This window comes from Oncorhynchus tshawytscha, linkage group LG09 (genome assembly GCF_018296145.1).
Source record: "Oncorhynchus tshawytscha isolate Ot180627B linkage group LG09, Otsh_v2.0, whole genome shotgun sequence".
NCBI classification, from domain to species: domain Eukaryota; kingdom Metazoa; phylum Chordata; class Actinopteri; order Salmoniformes; family Salmonidae; genus Oncorhynchus; species Oncorhynchus tshawytscha.
The window spans coordinates 37,918,680-37,938,274 of NC_056437.1; the positions used below are offsets into that span (position 1 = coordinate 37,918,680).

A 19,595-nucleotide genomic window follows, 5' to 3' on the forward strand; every position below is an offset into this window, starting at 1 on the left:
CTCAATTAGTCTTTTAAGATGATAAACTTTGATTAGCTAACACAGCGTGCCATTGGAACACAAGAGTGATGGTTGCTGATAATGGGCCTATGTACGCCTATGTTGATATTCCATTAAAAATCATCTGTTTCCAACTACAATAGTCATTTACAATGTATACACTATATTTCTGATCAATTTGATGTTATTTTAATGAACAACATTAAATGTGCTTTTCTTTAAAAAACAAGGACATTTCTAAGTGACCCCAAACGTGTGTGTGTGTTCAGTTGAAGTTGGAAGTTTACATATGTAACAATATAGCTTCCGTCCCTCTCGTCGCCCCTACCTGGGCTCCAACCAGGGACCCTCTGCACACATCGACAACAGCCACTCTCGAAGCATCGTTACCCATTGCCCCACAAAAGCCGCGGCCCTTGTAGAGCAAAGGGAATAACTACTTCAAGGGCTCAGAGCGAGTGACGTCACAAATTGAAACGCAATTAGCGCACACCCCGCTAACTAGCTAGCCATGTCACATTGGTTACACATAAACCTTAGAAGTCAAAGTCAAGGTATTGGAGTGGCCATCACAAAGCCCTGACCTCAATCCTATAGAAAATTTGTGGGCAGAACTGAAAAAGCATGTGCGAGCAAGGAGGCCTACAAACCTGACTCAGTTACACCAGCTCTGTCAGGAGGAATGGGCCAAAATTCACCCAACTTATTGTAGGGGGCTTGTGGAAGGCTACCTGAAATGTTGGACCCAAGTTAAACAATTTAAAGGCAATGCTACCAAATACTAATTGAGTGTATGTGAACTTCTGACTGACTGGGAATGTGAAATAAATAAAAGCTGAAATAAATAATTCTCTCTACTATTATTCTGACATTTCACATGCTTAAAATAAAGTGGTGATCCGAACTGACCGAAGACAGGGAATTTTTACTAGAATTAAATGTCAGCAATTGTGAAAAACTGAGTTTAAATGTATTTGGCTAAGGTGTTTGTAAACTTCAGACTTCAAGTGTACATGCATACATACTCACTCACTCACTCACTCACTGGTTACACTACTGCTGACATGGTTCAGCAGACAAACACTGCAGGCTGCGACACGGGAAGCTCAGTCACTCTGCTTCAGGACAAACGTTTCCTCACCCTCCGCCACACATCCTACAAAAAGATCACCTTAGCCAGTGCAAGGTGTGAAAGAGACAGTGGTGAGGAAATTGGAAACATAGGGAGTGGAAGAGGAAGGGGATACAATTTTATTTATCACATGCTTCGTAAACATCATGTGTAGACTAACAGTGAAATGCTTACTCGCGGGCCCTTCCAAACAATGCAGAGAGAGAAAATAGCGAAATAATAGAAAAGTAATAACATGTAACCTAACTGGCATACATGTAATAGGCACCTGTTTGAACTTGTTATCAGTATAACAGACACCTGTCCACAACCTCAAACAGTCACACTCCAAACTCCACTATGGCCAAGACCAAATAGCTATCAAAGGACACCAGAAACAAAATTGTAGACCTGCACCAGGCTGGGAAGACTGAATCTGCAATAGGTAAGCAGCTTGGTTTGAAGAAATCAACTGTGGGAGCAATTATTAGGAAATGGAAGACATACAAGACCACTGATAATCTCCCTCGATCTGGGGCTCCACGCAAGATCTCAAAATGATCACAAGAACGGTGAGCAAAAATCCCAGAACCACACGGGGGGGCCTAGTGAATGACCTGCAGAGAGCTGGGACCAAAGTAACAAAGCCTACCATCAGTAACACACTAAGCCGCCAGGGACTCAAATCCTGCAGTGCCAGACGTGTCCCCCTGCTTAAGCCAGTACATGTCCAGGCCCATCTGAAGTTTGCTAGAGAGCATTTGGATGATCCAGAAGAAGATTGGGAGAATGTCATATGGTCAGATGAAACCAAAATATAACTTTTTGGTAAAAACTCAACTCGTTGTGTTTGGAGGACAAAGAATGCTGAGTTGCATCCAAAGAACACCATTCCTACTGTGAAGCATGGGGGTGGAAACATCATGCTTTGGGGCTGTTTTTCTGCAAAGGGACAAGGACGACTGATCCGTGTAAAGGAAAGAATGAATGGGGCCATGATTCGTGAGATTTTGAGTGAAAACCTCCTTCCATCAGCAAGGGCATTGAAGATGAAACGTGGTTAGGTCTTTCAGCATGACAATGATCCCAAACACACTGCCCGGGCAATGAAGGAGTGGCTTCGTATAAAGCATTTCAAGGTCCTGGAGTGGCCTAGCCAGTCTCCAGATCTCAACCCCATAGAAAACCTTTGGAGGGAGTTGAAAGTCCGTGTTGCCCAGCAACAGCCCCAAAACATCACTGCTCTAGAGGAGGTCTGCATGGAGGAATGGGCCAAAATACCAGCAACAGTGTGTGAAAACCTTGTGAAGACTTACAGAAAACGTTTGACCTCTGTCATTGCCAACAAAGGATATATAACAAAGTATTGAGATAAACTTTTGTTATTGACCAAATACTTATTTTCTACCATAATTTGCAAATAAATTCATTAAAAATCCTACAATGTGATTTTCTGGATTTTTTTTTCTTCTCATTTTGTCTGTCATAGTTGAAGTGTACCTATGATGAAAATTACAGGCCTCTCTCATCTTTTTAAGTGGGAGAACTTGCACAATTGGTGGCTGACTAAATACTTTTTTGCTCCACTGTATGTGATGAGTCAAAAAAGTTTATGCAAAAAAAAAAGAGTTTTTGGTTAACTATTGAACTAACTATTTAGCAGTCTTATGGCTTGTAAGTAGAAGCTATTCAGGGTCCTGTTGGTTCAAGAATTGGTGCATAAGTACCGCTTGCCGTGCGGTAAGAGGGAGAACAGTCTACGACTTGGGTGGCTGGACTGACTATGTTTAGGACCTTCCTTTGACACCGCCTGGTATAGTGGTCCTGGATAGCAAGAAGCTTGGCCCCGGTGATGTAGTGGGCCGTACGCACTAGCCTCTATAGCACCTTAGAGTCGGATGCCAAGCAGTTTCCGTACCAAGCGGATGCAGCTAGTCATGTTGCTCTCAATGGTGCAGCTGTATAACTTTTGAGGATCTGAGGGCCTATGACAAAAGCCTCCTGAGGGGGAAGAGGCATTGTCATGCCCTCTTCACAACTGTGTTGGGGTGTGTGGACCATGATAGATCCTTAGTGATGTGGACACGAGGTCTCTGACCTCATCCCTATAGGCTGTCTTATGTCAGTGATCAAGTCTACCAACTTCGTGTCGTCAGCAAGCTTATTGATGTTGGAGTCGTGCGCAATGGTGAGGAAGGTAGGGAAAAGAGAAAGGGAGAGAGAGCCGGGCTCACACTGGTACGAATAGAGAGCAGGGAGCGCCAGACGCCGCCTGAGGAGAAAGCCTCGTCAGTCATGAATTATTCACTCCATAATTTCTCTGGAACCAACCAACACAACCCCCCTCCATTCACGGCTCTGCATTAAAGATGCTGTATGTGTGTGTGGTGGGGGGGTGCTGGCCATTGGTGGAAGTGGGAGATTGTTTAAGCTGAGAGGTCTCTGAGGAAAGAGACATGTAAAGGATGTTTCGTCCAACTCTTTCACTGTGTACTCATTAATTTCCCCCCTTTTCCATTTCATCTTCAGTCTATCTCAATCCCTCTCACTCACTCGCTCTCCTTCCCTCCCTCTTTCATTCGTTGCCTCATCCTCTTGTCTTTCCTCTTCTTGCCCTCTGTCATGTCAGGGCTGGCAGGACCCTCTCTCGTGGGCACTGATGTGCAGGGCATTGGCTGAGTCATGAGCCCCCTTGCCCCTGACCGCTGACTCGTCTGCCCCCTGTAGCCAGCCTGTAGCCCAGACACGGGGGTTAGCCTCAGCCAGGCCAGGCCACAGCCAGTGTGAGGCTTGGCAAGCAGCCACTTGGCTTACAGACCCAGTGGCAGAGGGTGGGGGAAAGAGAGAGAACTCTTGCCATGGTGCAACAGTGACCCAGTGGCAAAAGGACGGAGTGGTGGAAAGAGGGAGGGAGAGCGAGAAATCCATCCATGGTGCTAACCCCATTTTTAATGGATTGACATAGATTGACAGATCTACGTAAACATAACTGGTACCATGGAATCTGTCGGTAAGGAATGGGATGTGTGGGATAACGAGCACCATTTAGTTCCTGGGTTTGGGTTTTTCGTCACAAGTTATTTGGACAAATCCCGATTGCGCAGGTGTTAGCATCTTTGGAATTTCGGAAGGAGAGGGGACATTCGCCTAGTTAAATAAAATAAAAAAATGTGCCCTTCACTGACAAAGAAAGAGGGTTCCTGTTCCACTCATCATTCTAGCATCTCTTCTCTTAACACATATGGATCCAGAACTTAATCGAGAAGCTGACCAGTTACGCAGGACTTTAGTTCTGGGTTAACCGAGATTAACCCCGTGGTAGGGACCGCGAGGGGAAAAAATAAAAAGGGAGAAATGGAGGGAGAGCAGCTCTCCACCCTCAAGGAATAGACATTCTATTTCCCTATTTCTCACTTCAGTTCAAATACCATTTTATGCTCTCTGTACAAAACAAGTGACCTCGTTTGAAATCCTCAACACAGGCAACAAAAAAAAACATAAATGACGCAAATGCTGTTTCTAAACCCAGACGCTTTCTCTCTCATCTTCATGACGTAGACTAATGCTGTAGCCCAACCTCTATAGTGGAGAGCTGGGATGCGTGGAGATGAGAGCTAGTTGGCCCGAGTAGTACACCCTAAGGGTCTCCACTGTACGCTGCTTATTTCACTGAACAATGACCGCACAGGTCCAGTGCACTCTAACACGGAACGAGAGCCACTCAGTGGGTCGACTATTAAAAGAGGAGAGAGGGTTACTTAAAAGCTGAATATGAAAAGAAGCCGTTGTCTATGTCCTGGACTGTCACTGGGGGAAAGAAAGGCAGGCCTAGAAGAAACCGTGTTCATGTGACCGTTATGCTTAGATTATATTTGGTTAAATGGTGGCAGCCAGTGGAGGGATCCCTGAGGAAAGGTTAGGTGATGGCCGCCATGTCAGAAGTAAAGCTTGTCAACTCATTTCTGTATCAGACTCTCATCCTCTTCCCCTCTTCTCCTCCCTTACACTCCTCACCCTCTTTCTTTCTTTCCTCCTCTCTCACTCTCTCCCGCTGCTCCCTCCAGCTAGCTGAGACGTGTGTGTGTGTGTGTGTGTGTGTGTGTGTGTGTGTGTGTGTGTGTGTGTGTGTGTGTGTGTGTGTGTGTGTGTGTGTGTGTGTGTGTGTGTGTGTGTGTGTGTGTGTGTGTGTGTGTGTGTGTGTGTGTGTGTGTGTGTGTGTGTGTGTGTGTGTGTGTGTGTGTGTGTGTGTGTGTGTGTGTGTGTGTGGACCTGCAGGCTTGCTTCCCTGGAGTTCTGGGCTGGTTTCCAGGACGGGGAGCTCCCTGGTGGTGTAGAGAGAGGGGAAGCCCTGCTGTTTACTCCTCTCTTGTGCTCTCTGGAGCCATTTACCATACTACCCTGCCTGCGTACTGTATGCTGCCTACAGGTTTAACTGCCATCCCTACTTCATTCGTCTCCATATACATTGGCATACCTCACCCTGCTGTCTCTTCTGGCCTGATCAAACAGCATCATCTACATGGTGTATACCATATCATTAAAATATATATATATTTCCAGTGCCACCACCATAACAACCCTTATTAAGTGTTTGGAAAGGAGAAGTAATCAACATCTTAAAATGAATAGATTTGGTAGATAGTATTTTGTTATTTTGACCCCCTTCTTCTCAGAGAATGGTGCTGGAATGTACAGAGGCTGTTTTACAGGCTCCTGACCAAACTTGCTATTTTTTATTTTGCACTGATCTGAACTTTTTTGGTAAATAATGTTTCTGTCATTGTTTCCTATGACAAAAAGAGCTTCTGGACTTCAGAGCCGTGATTTCTTACCTCGATTTGTATAAAGATTTCTCCTTTAATGAGTCGGCGGCGCAGGACATACTGCTCACCCCGGACCAGGACCTAATCCCCGACACTCGGAAGACAAAGTGACGGCGATAATATAGAGGCCGACTTACTGGCACCCTGATGAAACAGCAGCGGCGAGTAAATGAACTGCCTCTATCCTCTGTTCTATTGCGAATATACAATCGCGGGAGAACAAACTGGACGAGCTCCATTCAAGACTATCCTATCAACGGAACCTGAAGAACTGAATTATCCTAAAATTTTGCTGAACAAGGATACGGATAATATTCTTGCTGGTTTTTCAAAGCGTCGGCAGGACAGAACAGCAGCGTCGGGTAAGCTCAAGGGGCAACAGTTTGTGCGTCATCTCTAAAATGAAGGAAGTCACAAGGTTCTGCTCGCCTTAGTTAGAATACCTCATGATAAGCTGTAGACCATGCCATTTACCAATTTTCTAATCTATATTTTTCGTAGCTGTCTATTTACCATCTCAAACTGTTGCTAGCACGAAGACCGCACTCAATGAACTGTATAGGGCCATAAGCGAACAAGAAACTGCTCATCCAGAGGCAGCGCTCCTATTGGCCGGCAATTTTAATGCATGAAAACTGAAATCCATTTTACGTAAGGTCACCTGTGCAACTAGAGGCGACCATAACTCTTATCCTGATTCCTGCTTACAAGCAAAAACTCAAATAGGGAGTACCAGTGATACGCACAATATGGAAGTGGTCCGATGAAGTGGATACTAAGCTACAAGACTGTTTCGCTAGCACAGACTGGAATATGTACTGGGACTCATCAGATGGCATTGAGAAATTGACCACATTAGCCATCGGCTTCATTAAAAGTGCATCAACAATGTCGTCCCCACTGTTGACCGTATGTACATATCCCAGCCAGACGCTATGGATTACAGGCAACATCCGCACTGAGCTAAGGACAAGAGCTGCTGCTTTCAAGGAGCAGGACACCTGGATGCTTATATGAAATCCTGCTATGCCCGCTGAAAAACCATCAAACAGGTAAAATGTCTAAATGACTATCGCCCGTGGTACTCGCATCTGTAGCCATAACATGCTTTGAAAGACTTGTTATGGCTCACATCAACACCTTCCCAGACATCCAATACCGCCCCAACAGATCCACAGATGACACAATCTCTATTGCACTCCACACTGTCCTTTCCCACTTGGACAAAAAGAACACCTACGTGAGAACGCTGTTAATTCGCTACAGCTCTGTGTTCAACACCATAGTGCCCTCAAAGCTCCTGGGACACCTCCAGGCGGTGAGGGTAGGTAACAACACATCCGCCAGGCTGACCCGCAACACAGGGGCCCCTCAGGGGAGCGTGCTTAGTCCCCTCCTGTACTCTCTTTTCACCCACGACTGCGTGGCCGCGCATGACTACAACACCGTCATGGGTAGGCCTGATCACCGATGACGATGAGACAGTCTATAGGGGAGGAGGTCAGAGACCTGGCAGTGTGGTACTAGGACAACAAACTCTCCCTCAACGTCAGCAAGACACAAGAGCTGATCGTGGACTACAGGAAACAAAGGGCAGAGCACGCCCCCATTCACATCAACGGGGCTGTAGTGGACCGGGTCGAGAGCTTCAAGTTCCTTGGTCTACACATCAATAAGGATCTATCATGGTCCAAACACACCAACACAGTTGTGAAGAGGGCACGGCAACTCCTCCACCCCCTCAGGAGGTTGAATAGTTTTGGCATGGGCCCAGATCCTCAAAAGGTTCTACAGCTGCACCATTGAGAGCATTTTGACTTCATGGCATTTGACCGCAAGGCGCTACAGAGGGCAGTGCGTACGAGCCAGTACAGCACTGTGGCCGAGCTCCCTGCAATCCAGGACCTATATAGTCGGTGATGTCAGAGGAAGGCCCTAAGTATTGCCAAAGACTCCAGCCACCCAAGTCATAGACTGTTCTGCTACTGCATGGCAAGTGGTACCCATGCACCAAGTCAGGAACAACAGGACCCTGAATAGCTTCTACCTCCAAGCCATAAGACTGCTAAATAGTTTGTCCGGCTTGCTATTTGGTTAACTATTTAACTATCTGTATTGACCCCTTTTTGCACAAACCTTTTTTTACTCATCCAATACGCTGCTACTACTGTTGACTAGCTGTCCCTTTATTCATAGTTTATATACATATCTACCTCAATTACCTCGTACCCCTGCACCTCATTTTGGTACTTGTATCCCTTGTATATAGCCAAGTTATCGTTACTCCTCATGTATAGTTTATTTTTACGTCATGTTTTACTTTTCTATTATTTCTCTTTTCTTCTCTCTGCGTTGTTGGGAAAGGCCTGTAAGTAAGCACTTCACTCTAAGTCCACACCTGTTGTTTACGAAGCGTGTGACGAATACATTTTTGTTAAATTTCATGAGAAAATCTAACAGCCTATTATCTAGAAAGATAACTCCGAACACATTTTTGCTAATGACAGCTTTTTAGCTGGTTAAACAAAGGTTAGCCATGTTTTGGCAAAAATGTATGTCCAAGTCAAAAAAGCTTACCAGCAGCCAGCGGCACTTTCTGAGACTGGTACTCGCGGGTGCTTTTCTAAAGCCAACGTTACATAACTCCAAGTGTAATTAGCTCCAATTAATGTAATTTGCTCAATATTAGAAGTTGAGAAATAATGATGACTTTATGAAGAACATATTCACTTCTTTAATTCAAAATTCATTTTCTGTTTCTATTCATAAAAACACATTGAAAAGTATAATAAATATGAATCAATTGAAATATATATTTTTGCGGACCCCCTGCAGGACCCCCGGTTGAATACTCCTGCTGTGAATCGTGTGTCCTCAGTCACACTGATGATCAGTGTTTACTGGGCTGGCCGTTATTGGTCACGTGATCATTACCATTTAGCCTTTTTATCCATCAGTCAGAATGTGAAGATCAGTTTTATGCAGAAAGTCTGTCTATCAAATTCGGGACAATTGCATTTGCAGTTCTCAAGCAGATTGTCTTGGTGTGTGTGTGAGTGCGTGTGTCCCTGTCGAGATCCAGAAAGACTTGTGAGTTCTCTTGGCCAGGGCAGGAGTGTTATGTTGAAACCAGATGTTGAGCGATGTTTCCTCTTTGTCACGTGGCCCCTTACATAAATGTCATCTGTACAGTAGCCAGTGCCGATGGGCGATTAGCAGGCCCAGCTGCTCCCTCCCCGGGAGTGGGAAAAGTCCAACACGCAAGCTAACGTTAGCTTAGCGTTAGCCTAGCTCAGCAAAGCATGGCCTGTCCCCAGCGTCTGACAGAGAGGCTCCTTGGAGGACCAGGGGAGGGAGGGAAAGGGGGGAAAGAGGGCACACTGGTGTACACAACAGCCAGTCAAAGGAGGCACACCTAAACACATCATCAAAATGGAGTGTGAGAAAGTGAGACGAGGAGAGAGGATACGACAGAGACCCAGGCATTCAAAAGCTCTTAATGTCACATAGTTGTTTTGCCTACCCTGCAAGGTAGGGTTGATCACCTTAAAATATATGACGCAAGGTTTCAGTAATCGGTTACAGAGGTTATATTGTGTCACAGGACACACATGTGCTTTGCTAGTGTCACAGAGTACACCTCTGCTGTGTCCTGAGTGTGACTGAAATGACCACTTGTCTCATGTGGGCCAGTCATTTAGAAGTGTGTGTGTGTGTGTGTGTGTGTGTGTGTGTGTGTGTGTGTGTGTGTACACACACGAGTGTAGGTGCATGCACTCCACTAACTGGCTGCTGCTAACTCCATTACAGTGGTCAGTTCTGTTTTGGAGCATGCTGTGCATTCCAATAGGGAGGCCTCATGTAAGGCCTTTTTGTGCCCAGCTGAGATTTATTCAGAGACGTATTTAATTAAATTTTACTATCAAACACGCCTGCTCTGTTCAAATGGACATTGAAATTGGCCATAATCAGATATACTTTAATGGCGAGGCGTTGCAGTCGCTCCACTGTTGGTTGCCCAAGATGAGATTCATCATTGGTTGAGTAAGGTCGGAAACAACGGAGCCGTTTGTTTTGATTGGAGCGCTTCTATATTCTCTTATTTTTGTGACTTCATTTCAAATGAGTTTTATTTTCATCTACCGCAGCCTGCAGATTCGACACTCAACCCAGTTTCTCACAAGTCAAGCAGGCACATAATGCTACAGAAATAGCCGGCTGTTGAAGTTGGCCCGTTTTTCAGGCCTAACAGTGCTTTTAGAAGTTAATTAATGAACAGAGCTCACATTTGCATGTAGCGTCGCTACTTTTCGCATGAATGGTAATTTAACCAGAAACAACTGAGTCATGCAGAATGTGTGCAGTGGGGAAAAGAGGGCACGACGAGGAGGAGGAGTGTGTGTGTGTGTGTGTGTGTGTGTGTGTGTGTGTGCGTGAATAAATGTATGCTGCCTGTCCTCTAAGCTTTTCCTTTAAATCTTTACACTCGTGGGAATTGGCCTATATGGGTAGGGCTAAATTGAAATGTTTCTTACAGAAGAAATATGAAAAGCGTATGTATAACCATGGTAACAGTTTGGAGACTATGGGAAAATGATTAGACCAAAGTTGAGGACACAACAGTTCACCTGACACAAGACTGAATCCAGACATTACATTGCTCTGTTGTACTTTTTCGCCGCATTTGTTGATAACTAAATCTGCAAATTCTCTGGATACATTCGGTAACATGATGAGAATATTGCTCGGAAATGTGGGGTAGGTGCAACATATCATTTTAATGCACTTTTATGACTCAAAGAAGAGTCTTCAAATATAAGGTGCTTCTTTAAGCTCTCATAGCTGTTTTGTTGAGGAACTTGTGCAAACACACTTGTTGTTTTGTTTGGAACACAGCCCTGCATCCCCGCCATCACACAATTACTGTTGTTACTACGCAATCCAAAAACCATCCATTATAAATAGCAATCTGGTGGTCAGGTGGGCATCATTTGAAAGCCTATTTGTATTGCCGACATGACTAGCTAAGTTCTAAAATAGGATATACAAGTGTTAGGCTTTCACAATGCAATTCAGGGAAACAGATTGTAATTTTGTGAGGCAAAGAAATGAGTGATGAGTGCGTTCAGGTGCGTGTGCCGCGGCAAAGTTTCTGCACAATAGTCAAACATTCTGGGTATGATGCCATGTCATCTTGTGACTGTATATCAAACATAGGGATCATAAACGTTGACACTGTATATGACATGAGTTTTATGATGTGGAAGTTTGAGGTGCCCAGTAGGACTCACGGCTTGGCTTGTATGACATCAAGCTGTATTTATTATCATCGTTAACGCCTCATATTTGAAAATGGATGGTCCTCTCCATTTACATCATTTCTCTCACTCGGACAACCAAACATGTGTAAAAGTTGCCCGGGGGGGGCGGGCGGGCGGGCGGGCAACTTTTTGTTCAGAACGGCTGTCAGTCCAAACCCAAACAGCGCTGTGAAACGCAGAGCCAGAGCTTGTGTTACTGTCCAATTTAGTTGTTTATCAGTCCCCAAATCTGCCATTTTCAACCCATATACGGGTACGAGTGAAAAGGGTACACAGAGCGTCCTCTCTGCTCTCATTCAAGGGTAGCACAAGGTGATATACTCTGTTTTGTCTTCCTACCTTTTCCCCGAGAACAAGCCTACCCTCAGGGAGGGTTTTGACAAATCAGGACCCCAATTTCATATGTTTAACGTATTTCTATGCTCCGGATCTGGGAACAAAAGGTAACACTGCCTCATCTATCAGAGTTGACAGCAGGGATTTTTTTTAGAATGCAGTGGAAATGGGGCCTGGCTTTTCTAAACTAAACACATGGTTTGTTTGTGAGAGGTTTCAGCTCAATACTGTGGTGATAAAGCCAATGTCTGAGGTATTAAAGACTATGGAAACAGAGGATTTGGTCATTTTTCACCATATGGGAATGTATTGTGTTTTACTCTCCCACAAAGTAGCATTGTTATGAGACGCTAATCATGTTCCCTTTTTGTGTTGCAGGATCTGCGAAAGCTGGTAGCTCCGTTGCTCAAAGGCTTCCAAGCAGAGGTGAGTGCTATTTAAAACTCTAGATAATTTTACACCTAGCTTTCTTTATCCATTATGGATGTGTTTGTGTGTAGCCTACAGTACAATGTGTATGTAGTGAGGGATGGTGGCCATTTTGTTTTTGCGGGGGAACAGTGGCTCCCTGACGTACCCCATAAAGGCTGACATGTGCTGTCTCTGCCTGGCCAGACTGCTGCTGGCTGGCTGCTCTGCTCTCCTGCTGGAGGAGCTTTCCCTACCTCAGTGGAGCCCTCACTAGGGGAGTCCATTATTTGTGTCCTTTTATGAGGCTCTCTAGCTCCCAGCCATGTTTAAATTGCATCCCCTTAAAAGATTCCAGCCAAACCACTCCTGATCAGAACTGCAATCTGAAAGTCCAGGCAGACATGCCTTTCTCCGTTTCATAACTCACCACCCCCAACCTCCCCATTATGGCTATGTGTCACATCGTCTGATGCAAAGCTCCTCTTGATGCCAAAAATGAATGTCATTGGCCTCCTGAATCATTCCTTACGTATTGGGAGAAACTTGTTGCCTATTGTGTCTCCTGTACTGAGGCTCTGCCTTTCTGTGTGTGTGATGTTGTGGTATCTTTGCCTCAGAAATGTGACACGGGTATGTGGATTAAAGTAAATGAGCCAGTTCAGACCAGGGGGATTCCGGGGGGGGCTGATGGCAATGGCACTTTAACTCTCTAGTCTGGAGGAGGGTGGGGGGCTCACATGAGGGAGTGCATTGCCCACTATGCCTGCACCGGGTTTAAATCCCTGACCCTGACAATGCGCCCTGACAGCCTAGGCCAGCCACAGGGGAGAGCAGCCCTGCTGATTTAACATTTTGTCCTGAGAGCCCTTGCGCCGCTCCGAAAGTATGGTAACTTCAGCATTGATTTAGGGGACTTTAATGATAATAATGTGAGCTGTGAGACTTGAGGCGGGAAAGGGGAGGAGGGGTGTGCGAGTGAGAGCTGTGTTTCTGGCGCCATCTCTTAATTCCTCCTCCTCGAGTGCCACTCCTGCAGTAAATAAGGGCTTAGTGATTTGAGGCTTTATGGAGAGCATCAATACAGGCCCAGCCTGACTCCTCTCAGAGTGCTTCACTGCTATTCTGCTACTGCTGGGACTGCCTCCTGCCTCGGCTGAGTCAATTCACTTTTAATATCTTTGTCATATCCGGAGATGTTTTGAATTGAAATTCTATGAATCAATTATAAAGAAAAACCTGTATTGAATATGTACTGATGTGGTCACAGTTGCGAACAAGTAATTGTTTGTTTGTTTGAGGGACTTTAATTCTTCTCGTCCAAAGTGGCATTCATAAAATTGTCAAACGTTTTAGGAGACAGATGCAAGTGTTGCCGTCTTCAAGTGTGTCCCCTGTCTTGCTCAGTACATATTTAATTTGGTAATGATGGAGGACAGTAAGATCTTATCACTTTGTCAGATTGCATTTTACACTCAGAACATGTGTTTGTGATTCTCCCTCACTAATTCATGATATAAAATATTTTGAATTCAGTCTAAACATTTACATATAAACGGAGAAGCAGGCATTTAAATTATATCTGGAGCTCTCTTCCTTGTGTAATGCTTGTGTCCATGACAACTCTCACCCTGATGATGTGTCAAGACTACAGACAGAGCATCACTAGTTGTCTGACCCATGAGTAATCTCTCTTCAGGGAATACTGTCCTGTTTCTGATTTTCCTGTTCAAGGAGGATTTACCAGTACTATCCAGTGTTACTTAGTGGAACAAACATTCTTACAATTTGATAAAGAAATGGCCCTAAAATGGAACCCTGTGGTGCACCTTTCTTTTGATTGGGTATTTGCTACCTTATTTATGTTTACAATAAATTGCTAGCATGCTCAAAGATATTCCATTACTTTTAAGTTGATGCATATTAAGTTAATTCCACTACACTGAGAAATTTGATTATTAGAGAAATCCCTTCAGAGAAACCGTTCATTGTAATCTTGGGAGTGTGTATTGAAATCAAACTGTCACACGTTCGTTTTGATCACCTTGATGAGCACGTGTCTCCCAACTCTATCTATAAGAACCATTGTGTTGCCACAGTACACCCAGTAACCCAGTCAGATACATATCCCTGATCGTAATTAGTCACCATTACTTAATTATATTCATATTCCTGTCGGCTCTTTAAATTATTATTTTTAAGTGTTCTAAAATAAAGCCCACTCTCTCACTAAGAGGCCCAAGAATTTGGCTGCCCTCTATATGGCTGCTAAATAAAACTCCTAACTGCTACTGCGTGACATGACTCAGTAATTGGTCAGTGGCTACTATAGAGGCAGAAATATGGACCTCTGGACAGGAAATCGCCAATAAGAAACAGAACGCAGATGGGATTTAATAAAGTAAGAGAGAAGATAAATAAAGTACAGTAAACCCAGCCTTGCTTCAAATGTCTGTCATTCTCAAACCATCTCAAAATGGCTCTCGCCGATGCCTCCCAGTAAAGAAGCTTCTTAAGCCACTAAAAGCATTTCTTTATAATTCAGCAGCGAGGAGCGCCATGTAACTTTCATGAAGTTAAAGGGGCTGGAAAGACGGCTCCCTGTACACCTCTCTCAGGCAGGGCGGAACCGCACTGCAGCCCGTCTGGCCCATTAGCGTTCATTGTGGTTGGCGCAAGGGCCCCCAGGCCTATTATTGACGGAGGTAATCGCCCCTGTTTAAATCAACCCAGGTTTAAAAATACCCATCACCCACATCACACCGGCCCGGCTCAGGCCCCAGTCTGAGATTCCTGCAGCCATTTTCATTTATCTCCTCTGTGAATAAATAGGACGATTGGCAAGGACAGGAGAAGTCCCTGACCTTCGCAAAGTCCCAACTTATCATCACGGGAATTTAGGGTTTCACTTTGTTTTCCATGAGCATCAGCTGGGTGAGAGATAACGATATACTGTAGAGCTCAGTATATACTGTAGATCTTCTCATGTGAAAGCAGTATTTGTGGACTGCTTAAATAGGAAGAAAAACAAATTACAAAATGGATACTCTTGGTGTGATTCAAAGTAGCAGATTGTCAGATGCAGAAGATGCAGTACACAAGCATTTCGGCTCTCCATAGGGGGAACAAGAGAAATAAGGTTATTTTTCTGCTCCCTCTGTTCATTATCTACAAGGCAGAGCATGACGTGCGGTGCATTAGAATATCTGAGATGTCTGAGATACTTCTGGAAGCCCTCAAGGGTTAGGGAAAGGGCCAAGCCAGGCAGCCAGATCTCTTTCAGTTTTTTTTATTTGTGAAATGAGCGAGCGCTTCTTTTCCTGTCAGGAAATGAGAACACAATGGGGAACAGAGCTCAGCATGCGGCGCCCACAGGCCCATGTGGACACACACCACAGCAGGGGGGAGGTGGGGGAGGGAGGGAGCGAGCGGTGGAGAGCTCAATGGCGTCTTTCTACTATACCCCCCACGCTGCGGCTGTAGCCTCCCCTGTCTACGTACACACACATATGCATGCGCACAAACACATTCCCGGCATCTCCTGATTCTGCCCCTACTGTCGCCAAAACCTCTGAGGGAACACATCCTTGCATGTAGCGTGAAGTGTGACGCGTGTATATGTCATGTGTGACGCCACCAGAGTGTTCTGTCTCTCCCTGGACCACCTCTTCTTCTCCAAGACACCGCTCAGAGTCTATCTCAGATACACTATATATACCAAAGTATTTGGACACCCCTTCAAATGAGTGGATTTGGCCATATCAGCCACACCCGTTGCTGACATGTGTATAAAATTGAGCACACAGCCATGCAATCTCCATGGACAAACATTAGCAGTAGAATGGCCTTACTGAACAGCTCAGTGACTTTCAACGTGGGACCGTCATAGGATGTCATCTTTCCAGCAAGTCAGTTTCTCAAATTTCTGCCCTGCTAGAGCTGCCCGGTCAACTGTAAGTGCTGTTATTGTGAAGTGGAATCGTCTAGGAGCAACAACGGATCAGACGCAAAGTGGTAGGCCACACAAGCTCACAGAACGGGACCGCCGAGTGCTGAAGCGCATAAAAATAGTCTGTCCTCGGTTGTAACACTCACTTCCGAGTTTCAAACTGCCTCTGGAAGCAACGTCAGCATAAGAGCTGTTAGTCGGGAGCTTCATGAAATGGATTTCCGTGCCTGAGAAGCCACATTCAAGCCCTAAGATCACAATGCACAATGCCAAGCGTTGGCTAGAGTTGTGTAAAGCTCGCCGCCATTGGACTCTAGAGCAGAGGAAACGCGTTCTCTGGAGGGATGAATCTGGGTATGGCGGATGCCAGGAGAATGCTACCTGCCCCAATGCTTCGTGCCAACTGTCTAGTTGGGTGGAGGAGGAATAATGCTCTGGGCCTGTTTTTCATGGTTCGGGCTAAGCCCTTTAGTTCCAGTGACGGGAAATCTTAACGCTAAAGCATACAATGACATTCTAGACGAGTCTGTGCTTCCAACTTTGTGGCAACAGTTTGGGGAAGGCCCTTTCCTGTTGCAGCATGACAATGCCCCTGTGCACAAAGCAAGGTCCATACAGAAATGGTTTGTCTGAAATCAATGTGAAAGAACTTGACTGGCCTGCACAGAGCCCTGACCTCAACCCCATCGAACATCTTTGGGATGAATTGGAACGCCGACTGCGAGCCAGGCTTAATCGCACAACTTAACTAATGCTCTTGTGGCTGAATGGAAGCAAGTCCCTGCACCAATGTTCCAACATCTAGTGGAAAGCCTTCCCAGAAGAGTGGAGGCTGTTGTAGCAGCAAAGGGGGAACCAACTCCATATTAATGCTCATGATTTTGGAATGAGATGTTCGACGAGCGGGTGACCACATATTTTTGATCATGTAGTGTATATTTGCTGTGGCAGTAAAACGTTTCTTGATGACAAACTGTCATCGTAAATTAAATTGGGAAGGAAGAACATAGATCGAATCACTCAGCGGCATCGAAAGAAATCAGTTGCTAAGGAATGAGGTTTAAATGTGAGTAAATCTTTAGCATGCAGTGTAGTCTATTCTTTTATTTAGGGCACACAGAATCAGTGTTACTCATTCAAACCCCACCAAGCCTAGTCAGGCAACCGAATGATACAGAAACCTTCAGGAGACGTGATGGCTGTGGCAGAGAGAGACATGTACAAAGTGGCATAGGAGTGGGACAAATGCAGGAAGTCACTACTGATTTTGCATAATTGCGGTGTAATTTTGGATGGCTGTCTCTTCGTAAGGGCACCGGGAGCCCAGGGAGAAGGCTGTGAAGTTGGCAGCTCTCACAGCGCTGGGATTAGTGCAACACTCACTGACAGTGTGTGTGTGTGTGTATGTGTGTGTGTGTGTTTGTGTGTTAGCATAGGCATACAATAAAAAGGAGTGCCTGGGAAGGGACTCAACCTTTTAGGTCATTAAAAGTGTTTTTTCAAGAGGATAATGTGTGAATTTCACATACAATATGTGTGTGATTGTGTAAAGGCATACCTGTCCTCGAACCTACTCCTCTCTGCCACCATATCCTTGAATAAGGTGTCCCTCCCATATATGATTACGCCTCTCTTCAGTGGCCCTCCCCCCGACACACAGAGACAGGGGTAACTGTGATGATGGCACAGGGTGGTGCCCGCTCTCTGTGATCTCCCTATGACATTGACGCTGATGCCAGGCGACGGCCGCTCTGCCCCAGAAGAGCGACGTGTCAGCCATCACAGACCATCACTGTGTCGCCGCTCCGCTCGCCCATCCTATCTTAGATTCACTCGTAATAAATGATCTAAGATCAGATTACCCAACTCCCGATACTCTCCTCCAGCATTAGGGGGATTACAAAAACATCTGACCCTGGACTAGTGGTTAGAGAAACATCAACCTGTTTTTGTAATGTTAGGCTACAGCGATGAGGATAGTTAGTAGAACTAGATATCCATACTACTGTAGCTGCCTACAAGTAGTGTTTTAGACCTGGCCCCCATACGACAACCCCAGGTAACAGAGATGGCACGAGCTAGCTGTTTCCTGTTTCCCTGGGAAGCCCAGCTCTATGCTCTTAAGTCACCATCCTCTCAGACTATAATTCCCTGCTTAAAAGAAAGCTGCAAAGCCAGTAATGCCTCCTACCCAGCCCAAAAAGAAATACACTCAAACTCTCTCTCTCACTCACACACCACTCTAGATCAGTTATCCACAGCTTCAAACTTGCTCTGCAATTACAGGGTTAGGCCAGGTCACAGACAGAGACGAGGCCAACGGTGTCCCCTGGACCCTAAGCCAGTGCCAAAGCCTTCCTTGTGTTTCATCTCGCTTCTACTAGCGTCATTAGGTTAGCAACTGCCATGCTATTTTTAAGTTGTTCCCTCACCCCTAAAGAGTCTAGATCATTAGAGAGGTGTTATGGTATACCTGTGAGCTCGACACACACACACACACACACACACACACACACACACACACACACACACAATTATATATGTGTTTTTGTGTGATCATTCAGAAGGCCGCCCAGCCGGCGTTGCCAGATGCCCTCCCCTGTCAGAATGTGCATGGAGCTGCATTGGAGAGCGAGACAGATAATCTGCACTTTGCCATGGCCGCACAGTCACGCAGGGCCTTGGCACACACAGTCACACACACACCGGTGCCATCCCTCCTTCCTCACTCCCCCCAGTAACTGTCTATCCCACTTCACCGTCTCCCCCTTCCCACCACTTTCAATAGAAAACCAAAGAAGGAAAGCAGCCTTTTAAAATGGTGTCTGGCAGATCCCTTTACCCAGTAAGCTGTGAGCCTTAATTGCTCCATCTGCGATCGAGAGAGAGGATGAGGGGTGGGGGGGAGGAAGAGGGAGAACGAGAGAGAGAGGGTAAGAGAGGGGGGGACTTGGCCCTGTGTACTTTGATCCAGATGTTTTCCAGCGAAAGCCCATCTGAAAATGTATCATTTCTCTCTCCTATAGGAGCAGGATACTGAATACTTGACAGACTGGGGGCTCACTGGCGTTGGTCAGTGGCAACTGCCTGCCTCGCTCCATAAAACAAAACCTCTAACAGAGTCTTGGCAGCGGATGTCCAAAATGCGGTTTTTATTTGATTTCTCCCTTTTGGAACCCATTGTTTGGTGTCTGTAAACACTATATGTCTCTTCTGGACCCTTTTAACTTGGTGTGTGTGTAAGTTGCTGACTTGCAGCTGTACTGTGTCACATCTTTTAGTGAGGTTGAGCAAACACTGCCACCCTATGGGTTGGGAAGGAAACTTAAAATATTGGGGGAGGTGGTGTGTGTAGTGTGTGTGTGTGTGTGTGTGTGTGTGTGGGGGGATCTTTGTTGACTGACACAAGCAGTGTGTTACCCCTACCTACAGTGCATTCTGAAAGTATTCAGACCCCTTCACTTTTTCCACATTTTGTTATGTTACAGCCTTATTCTAAAATGGATTAAAACAAAAATAATCCTCATCAATCTACACACAATACCCCATAATGACCATGTGAAAACAGGTTTATTTACTTTATTTACATAAGTATTCAGAACCTTTGCCGTGAGACTCGAAATCGAGCTCAGATACATCCTGTTTTC

General features: G+C 45.4%; 1 protein-coding gene across 5 annotated transcripts in view; it reads left to right on the forward strand.

Annotated features, from left to right (window-relative positions):
* The window catches only part of LOC112257918 (homeobox protein cut-like 1), a 266,499-nt gene that overhangs the window by 125,303 nt on the left and 121,601 nt on the right, over positions 1-19,595 (forward strand). For all 5 annotated transcript variants that reach the window (XM_024431855.2, XM_024431859.2, XM_024431858.2 and 2 more), the window contains exon 3: positions 11,970-12,017. In XM_024431855.2, coding sequence (XP_024287623.1) covers positions 11,970-12,017 — 48 coding nt within the window. The remainder of the gene's footprint in view (positions 1-11,969; positions 12,018-19,595) is intronic.